Source organism: Anoplopoma fimbria, chromosome 24 (assembly GCF_027596085.1).
Source record: "Anoplopoma fimbria isolate UVic2021 breed Golden Eagle Sablefish chromosome 24, Afim_UVic_2022, whole genome shotgun sequence".
In the NCBI taxonomy this organism is placed as follows: Eukaryota; Metazoa; Chordata; class Actinopteri; order Perciformes; family Anoplopomatidae; genus Anoplopoma; species Anoplopoma fimbria.
Genome location: NC_072472.1, coordinates 7,125,826 through 7,145,950, shown reverse-complemented (window position 1 = coordinate 7,145,950; position 20,125 = coordinate 7,125,826). Strand labels below are relative to the sequence as shown.

General features: G+C 40.9%; 1 protein-coding gene across 1 annotated transcript in view; it reads left to right on the top strand.

Moving 5' to 3' along the window:
- tlcd3a (TLC domain containing 3A) overlaps positions 1–20,125 on the top strand; it is a 22,834-nt gene extending 2,709 nt beyond the window's left edge. Inside the window, exons 2-5 of the mRNA XM_054626303.1 lie at positions 6,887–6,973; positions 10,428–10,647; positions 17,069–17,164; positions 19,536–20,125. Of these exons, the coding sequence (XP_054482278.1) occupies positions 6,887–6,973; positions 10,428–10,647; positions 17,069–17,164; positions 19,536–19,841 (709 nt within the window). The 3' untranslated portion in view covers positions 19,842–20,125. The remainder of the gene's footprint in view (positions 1–6,886; positions 6,974–10,427; positions 10,648–17,068; positions 17,165–19,535) is intronic.

Below are 20,125 nucleotides of genomic sequence, written 5' to 3'. Positions count from 1 at the left end.
AAGCATGTAATATTTGTGAGTTTGAAGGGATATGGATCTTCCATCACCCTTACACGATGCTGGGGGAATTGTGAGAGACAGATTGAAAAGAAGAATGATCACTATCAAATTAGAGGAGCCAAAAATGCAGAGAGTGGGTCAAGCTCCTAAAACAATGGATGCTACATTTCCCACAATGCAACATGATAGCATCCCCCATGTAACTCACTCTGCATGTGACCATGTCTTTTAAACTCCACACCTCTAGTTTGTAATGCAGGCTGTCTTCCAAAAAATACTTTTATCTAAAGTTTACTATCAGATGAGAGAGAAGCACACATGAGAAGCTATTGAGAAGGAGCTAGGTAACATTTGGCATAGAAAATATATATTAATCAAATGTCAAAATAGTTAGGGCTGTATCGAATAGCTCGAAGCTTCATTCAAAACATTGACTTTCAAATTCTATTTCAATATTCAAATGCTGTGCAGCTTTTTTTAAAAATGCCTATTCATTGTGTCTATCTTTATCTGCACTTTTGCAGATAAAGATAAGGCCACACTCACGTCAGTATTGCACTATTTGTCTAAAGACTGTTTCAGACGTGTGTGTGATCCGAACATTTCCAATAACTCCAGCACATTGTAAAGTCCAGAAGACAGAATTTATTGGAAAAGATTTAAGTTATCATTTACAAAATTCAATCATGTTTTTAGCTCACTAAATATTTTACCTAAATACACATTTGTCGGGGTTAAGTCTTTCAAAAACATTTTCATTGTTGTCAAATAACCGTTCTCTTCCAATTTCCGTACAGAAATGGAGGAAAGCACCTGTATTAATGGGTTGGTCTAGCAGCAATCTAACAGCACCATAAATTACATTTATATAAGCATTTATATTATGACATTTCTGCAGTAAAAAAACAGAACAAAAAACTAAAACTACCAACCTAAGCTTTACTATCTACGTCTGCCACACAGGCAGAACTTCCCTACGAGTATCAAATGTGTCTTGAAAATGGAGAAGTGGGTAATAAGTGTCAGCAATGGTAATGTCAGAGCAGACAAAAAGATAATATGGTACATACCACAATACTTGATTGACATGTGATCTCAAAGAGTGCTGGAACACAAACGGTATTCAAAGCTAAGCAAAAAAACCTGCATTAATGACAGACAGCTCAGCAGCAAATATATAAAATCAACTGAAAGGATCTCATATAGTCCCTGGATACAAAACAGTAGATGTTACATTAAGTCATTACTCACAGGATAATCGTCCGCCATCTTACCTGGGTACTGTTTGCAATCGCCACTAATGGGCCAGCAAATGGTTCTCAGTTGTTCAACACATAATTGCTTTACCAAAAGAGACCGGGGAGGCTGGCATCACTTTCCACACGTCATTATAAAGTACATGACAGATTTGTTTTTGTTTTTTTTTTACATATGGATCTACTAAAATTACAAAAAGGAAGTGAACTAGGTAACTTTTTCGTTAACAATTAACGACACGAACATGGCTCAGAGGTTATATCTAGTCAAATGAAGATTGTATCAAAGTTACTAATATTAAATTTGACCGTTAAGCAGCTGATTCCAAGCCAATCAAGTGTAAAGTAAACATTCATGTTAACAACAAGGAGAAGTGCTCGTCTTCTCTCCTAAATCCCATTTCATAATATCTCAAGACAAAACTCACAAGCCAGCTACGTCTACATAAAAGGTGTAGCCCAGGCAAATAAACCAAATAGGAACGTTAACCACATCCTTGACGGCAACCTTTTAAACAACCAACCGCCCAATCAGCAAACATATTAGAGGCTGAAGGGTAGCACTTGACGTTACAGGCTTACCTCCTCTAACTAACCCTAAATTGACTGCAAAACTGCAGTAAGTCAACATATATTAACATCACTTGTTGTCAGCTTACTTCATACCTTAAGTCGATTTTTCTTTCATTTTACTAATCCAGTTGGAGAAAGGAGATTTGTGCTTCATCAAGGTCAAGATTGACATTTTGCATAATACCCTGCCATTTTATTGCATTATCATCGTGAAGTTAATGTCCGTATCGTTACCTTTTGCGATGAAAATGAAAGACAATTGCGACCGGTCCATCAGGAGTTCTGCAGAAGGCATTAACCTTTTTTAGAACAACTCCTCATTTACAGTTAGCAAGACTCTACAACCCCTCTTCTCATCATGAAAACAAACTGCGTGCTGGTCGACTGGTAAAAAAAGTCAAAACAGGAAGTGACTAAATGAATACTACTCTCTTGTGTCTGATTGTAATAGCCTGCCTATAGGCCAAAATTGTTTTGATTTAGGATTTCTACATAAAAGGTATTGCTTAATGAATTCTATCAGCCATTCAAAATACCAAAGACAGTTCTTACGTATTCCTTTTTCGCTAACCAATCAATTATTACTCCTCGGATCCAGCGCACAGCAGACAACGGCTAGACAACGGCTGGCCCCTGAATAGCTTATTGTTAGTCCCCTTAATGTGCTTATTCGTAATTACCTTTTAATTGAGAAACCGCTGTTTCATGTCACAATGCCATATGAATCATTCGACTCGAACTCGGTGGATTGGGCGGATTCAGAGGTCTGGACCTAAGTGAACTTAAGCCTACTTTAAAGACCAACACTTGGCTTCATGAGGGATTATGCTCAACATCAACCGGCACACTCTCAGTTTAAGAGACCCGTGGCCAAAGTTAATATATGCCTTTTTAAGTTTCATACAGAAGAAGCAGTGCTCTTAATAATGACTTATGGATGGTTAACAATGCTTTCTACCTCCTAGTAAACAATTCAATTGTTCAGAAGTCAAATACCATAGGTTGACAAATCCATATTACTTCAAAAGCACAGTAAATAAGATGTCTCCTTATTGTAAGTCAATGAAGACAAGTGACCCTCCTCAAATAAAAGTGGGTAGATAAAGTATTAGGTGCACCTGACACTATGGTGGAGTTCAGTACAGTGACACCACAACCGTAAAAGCCCTTTAAAATGAACTCATTGTTGAATCAGCTGCTCTGAAAGGCTGAGCTTTGAACAGTACTTTTCTCAGGGCTTATATTTACCACAGGGAAGTTGAATTACATCATATAGGTTATATAGGCTAATGGTGTTGTAAGTCACACGAGGAAAGCGTCTTTTATAAATAGAAACGATACCTTTACCTAAAATATGTGGATTTTTTTAAACCTTTAATTGATGGCAGTTTGCGTTTTGTATGACCACCAACTAGAGGCCAGAGTTCTCCCACCTTTAGGGTGGCAATTTATTAGTATTTAATCTATTGATTTTGAATAATTGGTTGATGACAGATATTGGGAAATCGGTTAGCGAATAGCAAAAGTATCAAGATAATTACGTTGATTGTCTAATTGAAGTGTTTATTTACTCCTACCAAAGTGGTGAAGGAACAATGCAGTTAGTGCTGCAGCTGCATCCAGAGACAGGGTTCCACGCTTGCCGTGAAATGCACACTGTTTGCTTTTTTTCCTTTCGCTCTGCTGCAGCACCAATGCAACTACAGATTACGTAGCCCATTTACTGAAGGAAGCTAAAAAAAACACCACTCGTGACCGCCAGACACCGAGCGTGTGACGGAACACGAAAGAGCAAGTCGTCCGTGTCTAACGGAACAGTCAGAAGGAAGACTCGGGTCGTAGTGAAAGGGAAGCCGGGTTTGTCGCTAGCCTGACACAGCGGGAAAAGAAAAGACAACATTGCCGAACAAGGCAGCAAAGCATTCTTCCCTTTCTCCCCCCCCCCTCTACACGCTACTCACCCCATCAACCTCAACCTTTCATCAGCGGAGAGGGCGGGGGGTTATTGGCGGACACACAATGAATGGGTTGTGTAAAATCTGGGTCTTGTGATAGAGTATGCGACCAAACAGCCCTAGAAGGCAGCGAGGCGTGGGGGGTAAAATGTGTGTGTGTGTGCATGTTTCAGGGGGTAGAGTTCGCAGTGGATGGAGGAGAGAGAGAGAGAGAGAGAGAGAGAGAGTCCAGTTAGTCATTTCCAGCTCAGGCCTGTGTGTGGTTTTTTTTCGTGGCCGGTCACGTGGCCTTTGTTGCCTTGCCGATGCCGGTGTCATGGCCGCATTCCCATGGAGATTGGCTGGAGGGCACAGCAGGTTCAAGAAGGAAAACACAAAAACAGCCTTTGTTTCGCAATCTGGCCATTTGCAACACTCAATTTACTTGTTAAAGAAGAGAAAGAAAGCGCCGGTTATTGGCCTGGTTAAACTGGTCATTACGTACAGCGGGACTAAAAGTCTTAATCTTGTGCTTGGGGATTTCACAGGTCCTCTTGGTTCCTAACAACTGAGACTTGACTCAGTCCAAATTATATCCACTCGTATTCAGACCTCAGTAGGGTTCTGACCAGGTTCTTGTGTTTTGTGACAATCTGTCCAATACTCAAGTGGATTAGGGCTGTCTAAATTGACCAAAAATGGGTTCAAACTATTTGTGCATTATGTCCATGACAGTGTGTCCTAGCGAGCGCCATCTTTACCGGAACTCTTTTGTTGGACACCCCATTCCTATTCATTCCTGTTGCTCACTTTGAAAGTGCCACAATGGACGAGGAACTGCTGATTTGTGATGTTGAAAGGAAGAGTAATCTTTACGGCGGCCCCTCATTTCACTACAAAACCCCAGATAAGGTGGCAGCTGGCTGGAGGGAGATAGCCTGAAAGTTTCCTACTTGCCGTTAGCTCATTTCCAGCATGTATATATCACAATATAAGACGTGTTTCCTGTTTTTTAAAAGTATAAATGTAATAAGACAGCATGTACCACCCACCTATCTTTTAAGTGGTTACGTCTCCGGTATGATATATTTCTGTTAGGACACAGTTTGTCTCTCTGTGGCGGAGTTTTTAGCCATCATTCTGCCATCATTATGGTTGTTGTTGTTTAATTGTTCCTCGTTCAGCTAGGCCTAATGTTTATGTTCATTGTCAATTAAGGAATGTGATGTTGTGTGACTCCTATCTGGCGGCGCATAGAACTGTAACCTTTGTCCTTCGGTTGGTCCATAAAATCAAAAGGGTTTATCATTTGGGAGCATGATAGGGCTCTGAGAATTTCATGGCAATCTGTTACCTTATGAGATACCACGTTGAGCAACTAAGTGTACTATAGGACAGATTGTGGAGGGCCCGAAATAGAATACAGTTAAATCAAACTAGTGTCTTCATCTAATCGCTCTGTGTGCATGAATGGCAACATAGTGCCAGGAGTACAGCCCTATAAGGGTATGTATACAAATATATAATTCATTTTTAGTGGTAAAGTAAATTGATTGTCCTAACTTCAAATTAGTTTAGCTGTCCAAATACAGTATTAACACTATATAAGGCCTACAAACGCCTACAAGGAAAGGTTTGAATTCAAAATGAGCTTTCTTTCGATTCCGCACAAGCGACAGCTGAGTGAATGTGCCCCAACCAGCCGCAATTTCACAAGGTAACCCCTGTTTGTCGCCAGTCATTGCTGTAGGTGGTGATGAGTAGGTGTTGAATGTTAACCCGACCCACCAAGTGCAGTGGAAAGCTGAAACAGTTTGAACAGTGGTGTGTTAGAAAGGGCCGACTGTCTATTATGGCTGCAGTGAGTGTTGGGGAATGAATTACATGTTTTTCTGATTTCAAAGCAGCTTACTGTCAGTGCTGCCAAGTTGGAGAAGAGCCACGGAGAGAGAGCTTGTCTGATCAAAAGCGGCCATTCATAGTTTGAACAAATTGGTGATATAATCCCAACGTCCTGTTTTAAAATGGCCAGAATGTATTTTTAATTATTTTTTGTCACAGAATATCACAGTCAGTAAGGTAACTATTTCCTCACAAGTTCATGACTTGTGTGTACTCTTTTAAGATAGCCTATGAATGCGTGTGTGTCTTACGCCACCTCACACAGTGACACTGTCCCAAGTTCTCCTATGACACAGGTCTGTTTATAGACGAGGAAAGTCGAGGCCAAGCACTGCTAATCCCATGATGGTTCACTGAACTTGGAGGTCTGACTGCTTGTGTTGTTCACCTGAAGAGACACTTTTTCCCCCCCAAACTTGACCCAGATTTATCAGGTTTTACCCAGGAGGCAACCCCCCTGGTTCTGAAAAGTGAAGCCAAATGCGGAAGCACCTTACACATGCATTCTTCTCAATAGCCATTAGGTAGCGACTACTCTGGTTGCAAAAGTAATTCAGATTATATAGAAGTCTATGAGAAAATGACCTGAATTCTCATTTGATTTACTGCCTCAGTAAACGTGACTTCATGGTGTCAAATGCTAGTTTCAAGTATTCTTCAACACAGCATGATGTTCATTTTGTAACTTACTGTCCAATTGAGAGCAAAATTGCTGATTAAGCAGGATACGCTTTAGGGCGTGGCGTCGTTGTGATTGACAGGTTGCTACCACAGCGCTGTCCGGTCTGGTGTCCGTGTTATTGATTTAGACCGTTTAACTCGCTCACAGTGTGTTTTCAGTTCATGACAGTAAATTGGAACATTTTGGGCTCCACCCTCTTGTGTCACATTTGTAAGATGGTAATGGAGAAAAAACCTGAACTCGAGGCTTCAAAACCACCTAAACCAGTGGGTGACGTTGTGGTTATGTCCACTTCTTTTGCAGGCTCAAAAAGACAATGCTAAACAAGTTGATGTTTAGCAGGCATACTGTTGACCATTTTAGCTTGGTGTGTTAGCATGCTAACCCTGCACCGACAGACCCACACTGCCATGGCTATCATGGCTAAAACATAAATACCATACTGTTATATTTGCTGTTGTAGCTGCCCAGAGTTAATGTTCATGAATGTATTGTCTCACTTTATATGACCCTTTCTCTTGTCCCCGTCTCTTTCTCAGACTGGTGTCCTCCATCCATGCCGTCATGGCAACCACGGTAGGAGTCATCGTTTTGACATCATGCCGGGAGAGCGTCATCAACGACACGTAAGACTCATCAATCCCCCTTCATGAAATACCTGCTTGCCTATACACTTCTGAATCCCACTGATTTCCCCAATCAATCATTCCACTTTCTTATCAATCGAGGCCATGTCCGAAGGTTGAGTTTAGTAATAAGAGGAAAAGACATGGCCTCTCCACACACAAGTACTGCTGCAGAGTAGAGGAAAGGAGGTGAAGTGAGGACAAATGTTGTCAGCACTGATTACAAACAGGCTCAGTAGTGAACAACATGCTAAAAGATTTGATGTTTTGTGTTTTTAGCTTCGCTAGACCCGTTTGCTGGAGGTGATGTAAGGTAGCCCAGGTGTGTTTTTATATGTGGAATGAGCACTGCGCAGGACTCTGTTCAAATAATAGCTTTTTAATTGCTACATTGTTTGTCAGCAACCAGTCAGATGGTCCTTGTTTTCTCTGATTCATTCTGAAAAAATACATAATGTTGTTTAAATTCAAACTAGACTCATGGCGTGTTTTGGAAGAATAAATAAATAAAGGGAGAAACAGGGCGGACCTGCTTTAAAATGATGCGTTTACTTTTCAAACAAGTGCCATGAGGTTGATCTAATTTTTGCTGATGTGATTAGTGGTTCATGGGGATTTTGAAAAAGTAAATACATATAAAAAAAAATTAAAAAAGTAAAGATACTTGAGGTGTTAAAATTGACAACAGAATTTATTGTGGTGGTAGGTGATAGATGGGGTGTTTAGTTGGTCTAAAACAGTTTTACCACTGTGCTATATCTGTACTTGAGAGTTTGCTATAACACTGTTTATAGCTTGACGAGCTTCAGATATGACTCTACTGCATTATGTTGTAGTTCGTGTATGAGAATAGGTTGAGCTACTGAGAATTTCAGCACAGTGGTTCCTCATTGCTTGAGTAATTGTCATGTCATACACAGTCTAGAAAAGAAAAGGCAAAGTTCCTTTATTTCTAAATAATATAATATATTCTTTTACAATGACAGTATTTTCTTTTTATCCAAGCACTAGCTACACATCTGCGCCCTGGTAGCAAGTTAGCATAGCATTAGCCCGCCAGTGCATTTTGTTGAAGTGTGGCGCTAAGCTAATGCTAGCGTAATAATCCTACCGGGTGAACGTCCAGACTTCGGGCAGGCCCAGTTTAAGGCTGGTAATCTCCCCCGCCCCCTCCCCTCCACCCACAGGGCTTAATTCCCCCACAGCGCTGCTCAGTTCTGCCGTCCTGTGACGTGCACACGGCCTGGAGCTTATGAGACACATGCTCCACAGTCAGACCCATGAATACTCTAATACTCTATCACAATCTGTCACTTTATTTAGCCTTCATTGCCTCTGTTGCAGTAACTTTTGCATGATTGTGCAGTGGGAAAACATCCAATTCTGAGGTTTGAGTTTTATACACGTGAATAATTAGGGTTCATTGTTGATATGTTGAATGTGTGAGTGTGGAGCGTATTCTATCCCATGCTAAGGATGATTTTGGTATCTGTGTTCTCATCACTGAACAGCTAAACTGACCAGTATCCAGTGTCACAAAAAGTTGGTATAATCCTTAAAAGGAAAAAAATATTATTTTTTTGGCCCATTTTTGGCCGTCATTCTTGTCAGTTATAGGTCAAACCCTAGCCACCACTTTTGCTTTTACATCCAAATAAAGTGGTTGGGATAATGCAGCTTAACTGTTTGTTTGTTTAAAACCTGTTTGACTGCGTCTGTTTCTACCCCCCCCCGCCGGCTCCATTTTTGCCATGTTGCCGTGTTTCCAAATAGGACAAATAGCTCATTCTAACCAATGGAAATGATGCCTAAAGCTACAAAAACAAAACAAAACTGTAATAAACTGGAATTGTCCCTTAAATAGTGCAAATGAAAAAATACACAGAAATATTACTGCTTTACAAAAATGACATGTGGTGCAAAAGTTCAACAAGAGGTTCGGATTGATTTTTACCCTTTAGGGAGAAGAAAACAGAACCATTTTCAATGTGTTTGATCTCCAAATTATATAAATTGATTGGTTGATGGTAATGGCATTTTCACACTATATGAAGCCAAAAACACTGATTGCAAACATGAAATACAACAGGCTACTTAATCATTAAGTAGGCCTATGTTAAGATATTTGGCTCTTCTATGTCTCTGGCACAGCATCAAATGATTAGCAGGCCAGTATTTAAAAAGGTCTGCAACAGTTCAACCAGCTCACAGTTCAGTTTGTAACTCATTGAACATTTAGTTTTAAATGATTTTGGTTTAGCATCCATAGTACAAATCCAAATAAATAGGTATGTTTTATGTTAATTGCCGTTTTGGTCAGTCCCTCTAGACTACCTTAAACTTAAAGCAGTCGTCTGATCAGTTAAAAGATGCTACACAAAGGAAATGAAGGGGATGTCAGTTTCTGATTAATTTTCAAGGAAATACACAAAATTGAATGAAAGACAAGAGGCTTTTTCCTTTGAAGCCGTATTTAGAAGTACTCTATACATCCAATTTTTTATGTTTTTTGTTGTAAATGTCACTGCCACTTCATTGTTGGATTTGCTGAATCCGGTGCTGTATTTTTGATCAGGTCACGGCTGCCTTGATCAATCGGCTACCAGTCGATATCACCTTTTATTGTCTCTAGAATAGTTTGATCAACGAACTCGCCATGGTGCGTCCTGTCTAAACCGTTCAATTGGTTAACAATGGCGCCTTTGAATTTCAATTCAAACATTGGCCCTTAATTGATCTATATACCGACATGTGGAACGGGTTAAACATGTACTCGTGGTTAACCAATAAACAGTTAACCGTTGCCATCCGTAGCTTGTATGCACATATATTTTTATATGGAGACGAATGTTTATTCTGTGTGTTCACATTTCTATTTTCCACTGCCCTTAATACATCAAATATATATGCCACAAGATGGACTCATGTAGCCTTCCTTCTCCCTCTGAGCGGTTTGTTGTGCCTTACTGCTCTTAATCTCCATTCGCTGACTTTAAGAGCTGAAAAGCCCAGTCAGAGGTCAGAGGTCAGTAGCTCAGCTCTGCCCTGCAGCTTTACTCCGTGCTGTCCACATAATTAACCATCACAGTAACGGGTGCTCATTAAAGTGCTGTAGCCCATCCAAGCTGGTTGTTACACTGTACTTACATAAGACCGCCTTAAAGCCTTAGCATGCTAATGTGAGAGAGACGAGGCATACAGGTTAAATGAGTGTCCGTGTGTTTACTTTGAATGATGCTAAAGGCCGTTCAGTGTTGGTACTCTACTCTAATACTACTGACTCATTAACTCAGGTAGCGTATTTGGCCTGCTAACCTTGTGTAAGAAGATTCCGGTCACAATCCAAAAATCATTGTTTGCAAATTGGTTTGATGCAACAAACGAATAATAAGGCAGAAGCATGAGTACAGATGTCAAATATTGACATGTATTTTGTTTTGTTTTCCGTCCTCAGTCACTGGCTGGCCACCTACTTTATCATCTGGTACGGTGGGCCCTACATGACATACGACATCTTCGCCATGTACCTCAGCGACTACCACCGCTTCCGCGTCAAAGGGCACGAGGACTACAAGCGGCATTCACTGAGGACCATAAACTCCTTCATCCGCAGAGAGTTCCTGCTGGTGTTGCATCACATCGCCCTGCTCACTATCCTGCTGCCCGTCACACTGGTGAGGAGGGGGGGGAGGGAGGGGGGGGGGGGTTAGCCAAGGCCAATGCCAATAATTAAGATGAAACCGCATGTAACGCAGGCCGTACTGGTGCTGGTGGATCACTGGCTCGCTGCAGCAGTTGCTGGTAGGTATCACTGTCCTGCAGTGCTGGTTGTTAAAACGATTAGCGGCACAGATTAGCGGCTGTTTACTATAAATCTCACGGATCTCATGGGCGCAAAAAACTGACTTTGCAATATATATTGTGATATGAAAACACACAGGAACTTTCACCCTACATTTTTTTTCATTTTAAAGTTAAATGATTCAGTTTGTGGCACTTTTAGGTGTAAGATTAAGAGGCTAGATGAACAATCTTGTGCTCTAGTAAACAATTTAATTATGAAAACATTGATTGCATTGATATGAATGGTCGTGACACGGTCATACCCACAACACATGGTTAACGAGATACTATATAAGGAGCTATATAAATGAAACATTTAATTATTTCTTTTTTTTTCTTTTAGAGAATTTTTTAGCGGAAATAGTTTGTTTATTAATATATTAGAGGATTAAAACTTTCATTTTCTGAACGTTGGTTTATTGTTTTTGTAAGAGTTCTACCAAATACAAATGTGTTGTTTTTTCCCCCTGATTTTCTTGATTTTTTTCTGATAATTGACTGAATATATTCAGGTTTTGGACTATTTGTCAGACCATACAAGGACTTTTTATTAGGTTTTGTTCTTTTAGAAATGGTAATGGTCGTTTTTTTAGGGGATGTTTTACAGACCAAATAAATAACTTATTTGTCCACAACATCAGTCCTACTGAATTTAGACGAGCGTGTGTGAGCTGAAAACAATCATACCGGTGCCGATGAAATGATACATCACATCAAAGAGAGTTGTGAGAAGTCATGTGTTCTCTCACCACTGTCCACTGCCAGTAATGCGTCATTAGTTTGTGCTGTAATGTAGTGCATTGTTTTCAAATCAATCCCTGCCTCGAGCTGCATTATCTCCTAATGATTACTTAAGTGGCAACAATAAAACAAATCACGATGCTCACTGTTATGGATTACCAAGCAAGTCATTTTCAAGTCTCTGCAAGTCAGATTTCAACCTGTACCGATAGAAATAGACCCACAGGCTGCCTGGAATATGTTTGAATCAAGAGAAATGTTATGATTTGGAAAGTGTATGCAGTAGAAATATACAAAATATGAAGTACAAATGCAGATCATCTCAACAACATTTAGTACAGGTGGTTTGAAGGGGCTTGTAGCTTATATATTCTTGGCGTTTTCAGGCCTCCTTTTGTATGATAATGAACTGAAAGACGGCAGCAGACGGAACTTTAATATTGAAATGAAGACTTAACTGAAAGAAACGAGATGATTCAAATCAGCACAGTGGTTAGAAATTTTATATCATAGCTGTTTAACGTTCCCCAAAACTACAAATAGTGAGTTGTTTCCCTGATTTGCCATTTCTACCCGTGTATATAGCATCCTTTAAAAAAGAACTTTAGATAATCAAGTGAGACTAAAACCGTTAAAATGTAAATATATTATGGTTGTGTCTAAAGGGCTCTGTATACGTGTATACCAAAGTACTTGATGGATAAGCAAACATTCTGTATGACTTACCGAAACCAGTTTTTTAATTTACATAAACCAACAGCTCAGCACTTGCGTCACGCAGCAATTTGCCAGTTATTCAGTGGTGTAAAAGTAGGCAGGGTTGGAACTACTCCCTCTGTTTTTCTTTACACCTTATTTTTAATATCTACGGCTCTTATGCCCGTGCTTTCAGACAATATTTCCCTGGAGGAACAATATTTCCCTGGAGGAAATATTGTCTGAAAGCACGGTCCGTTATCCCCAATGGGCCAGTTAATCGTTGATTACACTAATGAGCCAGTATTCATTTTTATGACTAAATACCAGTACTTTGTCAAACTTGCAAAGTTGCCAGGTTTATGAAATACTTCATTGATTTACTGTGTGCTCCATTTACATTAGAACCTGGTCGGTTAAAAGGAATAACTGCTGGTCGGGCTTTAAGGTAGTAAATGGCAAGGGTGAATGATATGTATTATTGATTACTTTCCTTGAATTAATGTAATGTGAATAATTATTGATTACTTTCCTTGAATTAGCAATGAATAATTGTTGTTTTCTTTAAGGTCCTTTTAATTGTAAGTGTTGCAAAGAGACCGATGCAATAAGAAAAGACAGGAAGTGAGAATAAGAGATGCACGTTTTGGTGGGATGTTGGAGGAAAAATGTGCGCCAGGCGAAGATCTCAATGTACAAGAAAGCACCCAAAAAAAGTGATTTTGAATGGATGAATATATAGTCAGTTGTTGAGTGAGGGCAAAGGGGTGAAGCAGGTCACAAAGAAGCAGAGTTACTGTGGACCATGATGACCTTTAGTGCAGGTTTGAACAGCAAATTGGAAACCCGCTGAACTCCAGTTCACTGTGAACACAGTTTGAGCAGTAAAGCATGAAAGGAAGGTAATAACAGTGCTCCATTTTCTGAGGATTTCAGTGTTGGTCAGAATAGAAGCCAGTTAATATGGTACCACACACTTTAATAAGTTCATACAGGAGCTTTTTCTCCAGACTATCTTCAGCTGGCCGACAGAGTATTTAGAATTCCAAAGAGTTTACAGAAGCACGTCACACAGCGGGCCTCCTCTCCAAGTAGTACCCAGGTTAGCAGGCCAGGTGCAGTGGAAACCCGGCCCTTTTGTTTGCTGTGGCAATATGAGGTCCCATTACCCTACATTATTCAGCCCCAGCTGCAGTCATCCTCTCTTCTCTCTAAACCCACCACCCCTCCTCCTGATTCTCTTGTTCCCTCACTCATCAGCTTTATGCCAATTTAGCCGGCCTTGGTAACGCATGAGCCGGTAGAGTCATGCAGCAAGCCCGTTAAAGGACACCTACATTTTTATTTAGGAAACTTATGCGGTTCATTTCAGGAATGCTGCGTCACTCAGACGTTAGAAGTTACCGTAAAATGTTCTTATATTTTCATTATTAAGCTGATTTAGTAACTTGATTGCTCAAATATAAATGGCAACCATATTTTCAGTTTCAGCAACCAAAAACTGAAGTCTGGTTGCCAGCGTTGCAACCACATGTAAAAGTTGGCGTTGAACCCTTTTGGCTGATCACTTCAAGTATCTGAATGAGTATCAGGAGAGATACAGTTGAATCGATGCATCATTATTCATAAAGTGGAGCCTGATCAAACAAATATGATTACAGCGATTGAGTTAACATTGTGATCTCAGAGTGAAACCACTTCCCCAGTAGAGATTGGTCTGGCATCGGATAACGATGCCTTCTGAAGGTTGCCATTTGAAGGTTTTCTGGGAATGTCCAATAGGAGGAGACCAGTAGACAGACGTAGAAAACACTGACCTGGGAATGTCTCCCAGAAGGAGTTGGGTTAGAATTGGGAGACGACTGTAAAGAAGCACTTCTGGACCAACCTGCTCATTATATTTTAGACGTATACTTACACAGGGTTTTTAATGACGGTTACATCAGCATCTAATCAAGACTGCGGTGTTTTTACAGGTGGACGGTGTGCAGTGATGCATGAGATTGATTTAATGTTCATGTCAACCTATTAGCTCATGGCTAAACCGCTATTCTCGTGTAGTCATTTGCAAACAGGCAAATATATGGAGTAGACTGTTCAAATGCATTCTCCATTAGGAGGCTAGCAAACCACAAATACCTCTTTTGTTCTCAGTGGCTGTATGCAAACTGGTTGAGGGGACCGGTGGATTAGAACAGTGCGATAAGAGATTAGAACTTGTTTACTTGAATAAAAATGCTCATTTTGAAAAATGCTAAGTACTGTATTCTAAAACTGCACTTGAATAAAGTAAAATGAACCTTTAGCAACATAATGTGCTTAAAGTATCAAAAGTATTATTATTTACTCAGGTCAGTTTTAAGCACATTCAGACAAATCTCACATTATAATTATATGATAAAGACTGAAACTGCCCTTTCGGAAGCCTTATGTGGCATTTAATTGCTCTTCATGTGGCATACAACAGCTGTTTGTAAGTTTTAAAATGTATGTTTGAGAGATAAAACATGTGCTGGTTACAGTTTAAATGATGCCTTTTACATTATCTCGGTCATCCATAGACAAAGGTAACCATGGCAGGTGGTGCTGGGATCAGGTATCCAGGTAGTTTGTTAGTCGTGGTGTAAAGTTCCCCTCTGGGGTCTCAACCATTCTGTCGTGGGCAGATGGCAAGGCCACGTCTAGAGCCTCTCATGCTTTATTCATCATCATCATCACCACGCAGCAGGCTAGGCTACCAGACAGCGCTGGTCTTTTGTCTGGAGTCTCTCTATCCATCTAGACAGACTCACCTATTTTAGGACGGCCTCTCTAACTACACAGCACTGTGCCTTTGGACAATATTTGAAAGCCTCGTTCATTACTTATGCACGGGACATCACTGCCTGCTCGGCCCCCGGCTCGCCGCACGCTGCCTTGTTTTGTGGAAGTTGTGGTAGAATCCGACATCTCCTTTTGCAGTTTGTGGCATTGTGCAAAAAACGTGGGGATCGTCATACCATTGATTTTACTAAAAGATGGTTGTCTGTCTTAGATTTAATCCACGTGGAGTGGAGTACAGGACATACTTGTACTTTCATTCATGATAAAGACACTACCGAACCTTGGTTGACTTTTGAAAGTATTAATTGGAAAATAAATTGTAAAAATTCATGTTCACTCTTAGAGTTTCTAGCATGGAGCTCAACCGACGAGTCGAAATCGGTGTTGATCAACGTTGGGGTCACGGATCTAGTCACAATTCTGGACCACATGCATTAAATTCACCAAAATGATAAGAGATGTTCTTCTGCCTGATTTTTGAAGGACAAAAGTGGAGTTCTCTATTGTGAACCGGTCTCTCTTGTTTGTGGTCAGGCGATCCTCCTCAACTCGTAAAGTTGAGAAATATCACACAACCTCGTCAGGTTTACAATGTGTTTGTATTATATTTGTTATCAGTGACGGGTCAATACTTCACTTGAGCTGGACCAATATCAAATCCCCTATAAAGGAGGTCATCCCTGTGTGAACCAGCGAGACTTTGGCTCTTGTTATCAGCCTGAAATTAGATTTATAGACATTTACAATTAAAGGGTAACTTCAGTCCTTTTCTACCTGGACCCAGTATTTTCTGTCAAAGTGAACAATGGGGACAATAATAACCCAAAAAAGGGTCAGTTAGCAAAATGCAAACGTTCTGTCCAGCACTGGGTACCACTGCGAGTTTTTGCTCAGCATCAGTACTGGGTCTTACCTGTAAACTTTGAAAATTGCTGCCATTACACAGGTTAGACCATCCTGATCTCACACAAATAGGTGAGGTCACAACAACATCTTAACAGCGAATTACGTTCTGGTGTCACATTAAAATGATGTCCCAGCACCACGGAAACAATGTCAAAGGAAAGTCAGACAGATACACATGCTTTGTCGTAATGGATACACAAATTCCCAGGTTGTTCATTGTCTGTCTACGAGTAATAGCCTGATAACATGGCTGCCGGCTGTAGAGCTGTTGCAATACTGTCCCATGTAAAAAAAAAATGGTTGTCTGATTAGTCACTAAGTCACATAGGAAAATAGGGCTGAAAAAAATAGCGAAGTTACCCTTTAATGGGGGAAATCATTGTGCACCACGCCATTCCATTATTTTTTCTCTGGGAGGATAGATTGCGTAATTTTTCGTAGGAGGAGCAGTTTCAGTCTGGCTTTCTGGCCCTCAGGGGCCACCATCTCGTGGGCTGTCTAGGTAGCATTCCCCCCCCCTAATTGGAACACACCCCAATAGACTGTTGGTCGGTGATGGGAGGATAATCCTGGTCTCCGGAGTTACAGTTAAACATCCTGACTTACACAACACTTTCTGTTCTTTCAGAATGTCACAGTGCTACCTGCTTGTACCAAACTTGTACATAGATCAGAAATAGTTAAATCATTTTTGATTAAAGATGCCTAAAAAAAAAAAACAGCAAGAGAGGCAAGCAGAGCCATTTTGGTTTTTATCTTTGTTTCAGTGACGTCTCTCAGGTGCTGCTGTCAACTGATTATTGAAGAGAGGCTGTCCGAATCCTGTCCGAGCTGTCCTGACATCCTTTCTCAACAGATATCTCACAAACATTATATAGAAGTCCAGATCTCTCAGTACCAACCTTGTGAAACACGTGTTTTTAAAACCTGATATTACCCCATGTCTCTTAAATACCTCTCTCAGCACGTTTCCACTGAGACAGTTCCAGAAAGTGTCCTTGAATGCCAGCTGTGTATTTAGTTTTTTTTCCATGCTCATGTTTGTTTGCTCACTCTGTGTGTGTGCTCTGTTTGTCTGTTCCTCAGTTCCTCAGAAGGGACAAGGGGGATTTCTTCATTGGCTGCTTGTTTCTAACAGAGCTCAGCACACCCTTCGTCTCCCTGGGGAAGATACTTATTCAGGTGAGACAACACACACACACACACACACACACACACACACACACACACACACACACACACACACACACACACACACACACACACACACACACACGTGCATTCAACGGACTGGGAGGTCATACACCTGTCATGAACTATAGGCTGTCCCTTTTATCTTAAACGTTAAAAGCCAAAGGTTTGGAGAAAGTGTCGAGTGAACGTTTTAAGATTGGCCACCAATAAATTGTTAGATAAGTCAACTGTCATAAAGCCAATTTGAGTAATTATTAGCTAAATAAGCAGCAATTATACAATCAAAGCTTAGCAAAAATAACCAGTCATCAGGCCTCAAGTGTATAAGAGTGAGCATTTCCCAAGTAAGAGTATAATAAATAGAATTAAAAGTGTGTTTTGTCTGCTATAAGGTGAGCCACTAATGTGCTCACGACCGGCTAACTAGTTTACTTGCTTACTTTACTTTTCTTACTTTAGTAAGAGCCGAAATGCTAAATTATAGATATGCAAAAGTGGCATTTGAAACCATCTATCACAAAAAATTGTAACTAAGCTATCTAAAAAATCAACGTTATAAGCCCGAGAAAAAGAAAGTAATTCATGCTCAGATGATGTGCGGTGTCTTGCATCATCAAAAAAACCTGAGTATCTCCATTTCAGTTGGGATGTAGCCTGTCACTGTGACATCAATAATTAAGGTGCAGGGCTCACCCAAAAAAAACCCCCACTTCAGTCAGTGGCATTCAGCTAAGAAGCCATGACACTGTTTACTCTCCCAGCCTCTTAACCCGTTAACAGCAGTTAATGCCTTCATTAGTTCCCCCCCCATACAGTGCCAATTACATCCTGCACTCTGACAAGAACATGTGTAGCGTAAACAGTCGGAGGCTACGTGTTTTGGGAAAAGCCTTAATCTACGAATAGAAGAGCCTCACTGCGTTTCCCAGTGAAATCAGTGGACCGCGGTGCGTTCAGGTCTTTGCTGACATCTGGTGTCAGCAGAGAACAAAAAAAAAAAAAAAAAAGAGCAAAGCAAAGCGCCTCTGCTCGTCTCTGTCTTTAAAAAAACAAAACGGCCGCTCTCCTTTGGACTGGATCAGCACTAACAGACACTTTCACTGCTCTCAACAGCATGTGTTGATTCCTATTGATCTGTGCTGTGTCGACCGGGGGCTCCCACACCGTTTCACATCAAAGATCAGGAGAAGATCGTAGAGAGATGCATACGTTTTGTTGTCGTGTGGTATGGCTTTGTAACGGTTGAAGCCCGGGAATTAAGATCTCACTGAAATCCTGCTCCTTCATTGACAAAAAGCAAGGGTGGGGATTTTACTGTATTGTTTCTAAAAAAATGATTTTTGACAAAAGAAGATTATCAGAAAACATTAAATGCAAACTAGTTAGTATGAACGAACAAAATGATTACAATTTATTAAACCGTTTTATGTTCTCATCAGGCTGTACTTTCTGTCAGCTTTACCTAGAGCAAGATATTGTTTTAAAAATGACGATGGGGGACAATCAGGTGTTGCATTAAATCTAAGAACGCTCAAGATGATTGGCTGTCGAGTAAAACCTTACAAACAGCTTTTTATAGATATACATTCAAAAATAGATCAAATGCAGGTCGTTTGACTGGAAAAGTTTTGATACGACTCTGTACAGGGTTATATTGGTCCATACCTTAAATGAGTACCGATACCCGGTCATTTCGTTAGCAAATTACCGTACGCACTACGTTGGAAAAGTGGAAATTTTGTCCAGCTGGTGGTGGCAGATTAAATGTGAAGTGAACTCCAAATTTACTAGTATTCATCCTCTGGGGATCATGATCCTCTGTGCGCATCTATTGGACTCTTTGTAAACCATTGGAGTAGTTATGTTGGATGAGTGGACTTTTGGCCTCAACCCACACCTCCTCACACCTGTCGTAGATCACGGGTAGGAGGATGATAGGAGGATGAATAAGTGAAGAGAACATCCATAATTGGCCAAACATCCAGACACACACCCCTGACCCATAAAACTGTTCTACTAGCCACTCTGACCCGCAAGCTAGGAGTCAAAAGGTTTATTGTGATGGTGTGAAAGTTATCGAGTCGCCCCATATCACAGCTGATTGGATAAAGTAATGTGTAAGCCGAGGATGAGTCATCAAAAATATTTTACAAGAAGAGGAAAGAGGGATCTTGATATGTTTGTTTTTTTTAACATTATTTGACAGAATCCAAGATAACTGAACAATTAAAACAGGGAAACTTAATATACTTTGTATTTTGCGGCGCCTTCAAGTGCCACTTTAACAAGTTCTCATCATCCACAATCTCTCCCTATCCCTCCCTCCCTCCCTCTTTGTTTCTGTCTCCCCCCCCACCAGCTCAGCCTCCAGGACTGCTGGCTGCACAAGGCCAACGGCGGTATGGTACTCCTCACCTTCTTCGTGTTCCGCATCGCCCTCTTCCCCTACATGTACTGGGTGTACGGCCGCCACTACGGCATCCCACTCTACAGCGTTCCCTTCCACCTGCCGCTGTCCGCCAACCTGGGCAACATCTGCATCCTGGCGCCACAGGTCTACTGGTTCGTCCTGCTTTGCCGAAAGGGCTTCCGTCTCTACCGGCGTAGCCGCATCCCAGACTCGTCTCCTGCGGCCGCCGTCACTGACAATTCCAAGGATGATTGATATCCAGTTCACCATCGCTCGCTCAAGCCGCACACTCAGCTACTAACGCAACTACTTCTGCAAAGGCACTAGTTTGACTTAACACATTTCAAACCCCACCATTGTACTTTAGTACACCAGGACTGCCTGCTCTTGTCCCACAACTCCTGGGCATTTTTTCTTTTCCGCACACTTTAAAATCCTCTGTTACAAAATCTGCTGCCTAAGTGGACCTCTCCACCGGTCCAGCTCTACTACTGAAGTTTGATGATTTGCGGTTTTTTTCGGGGTTTTTTTTTTTCCAA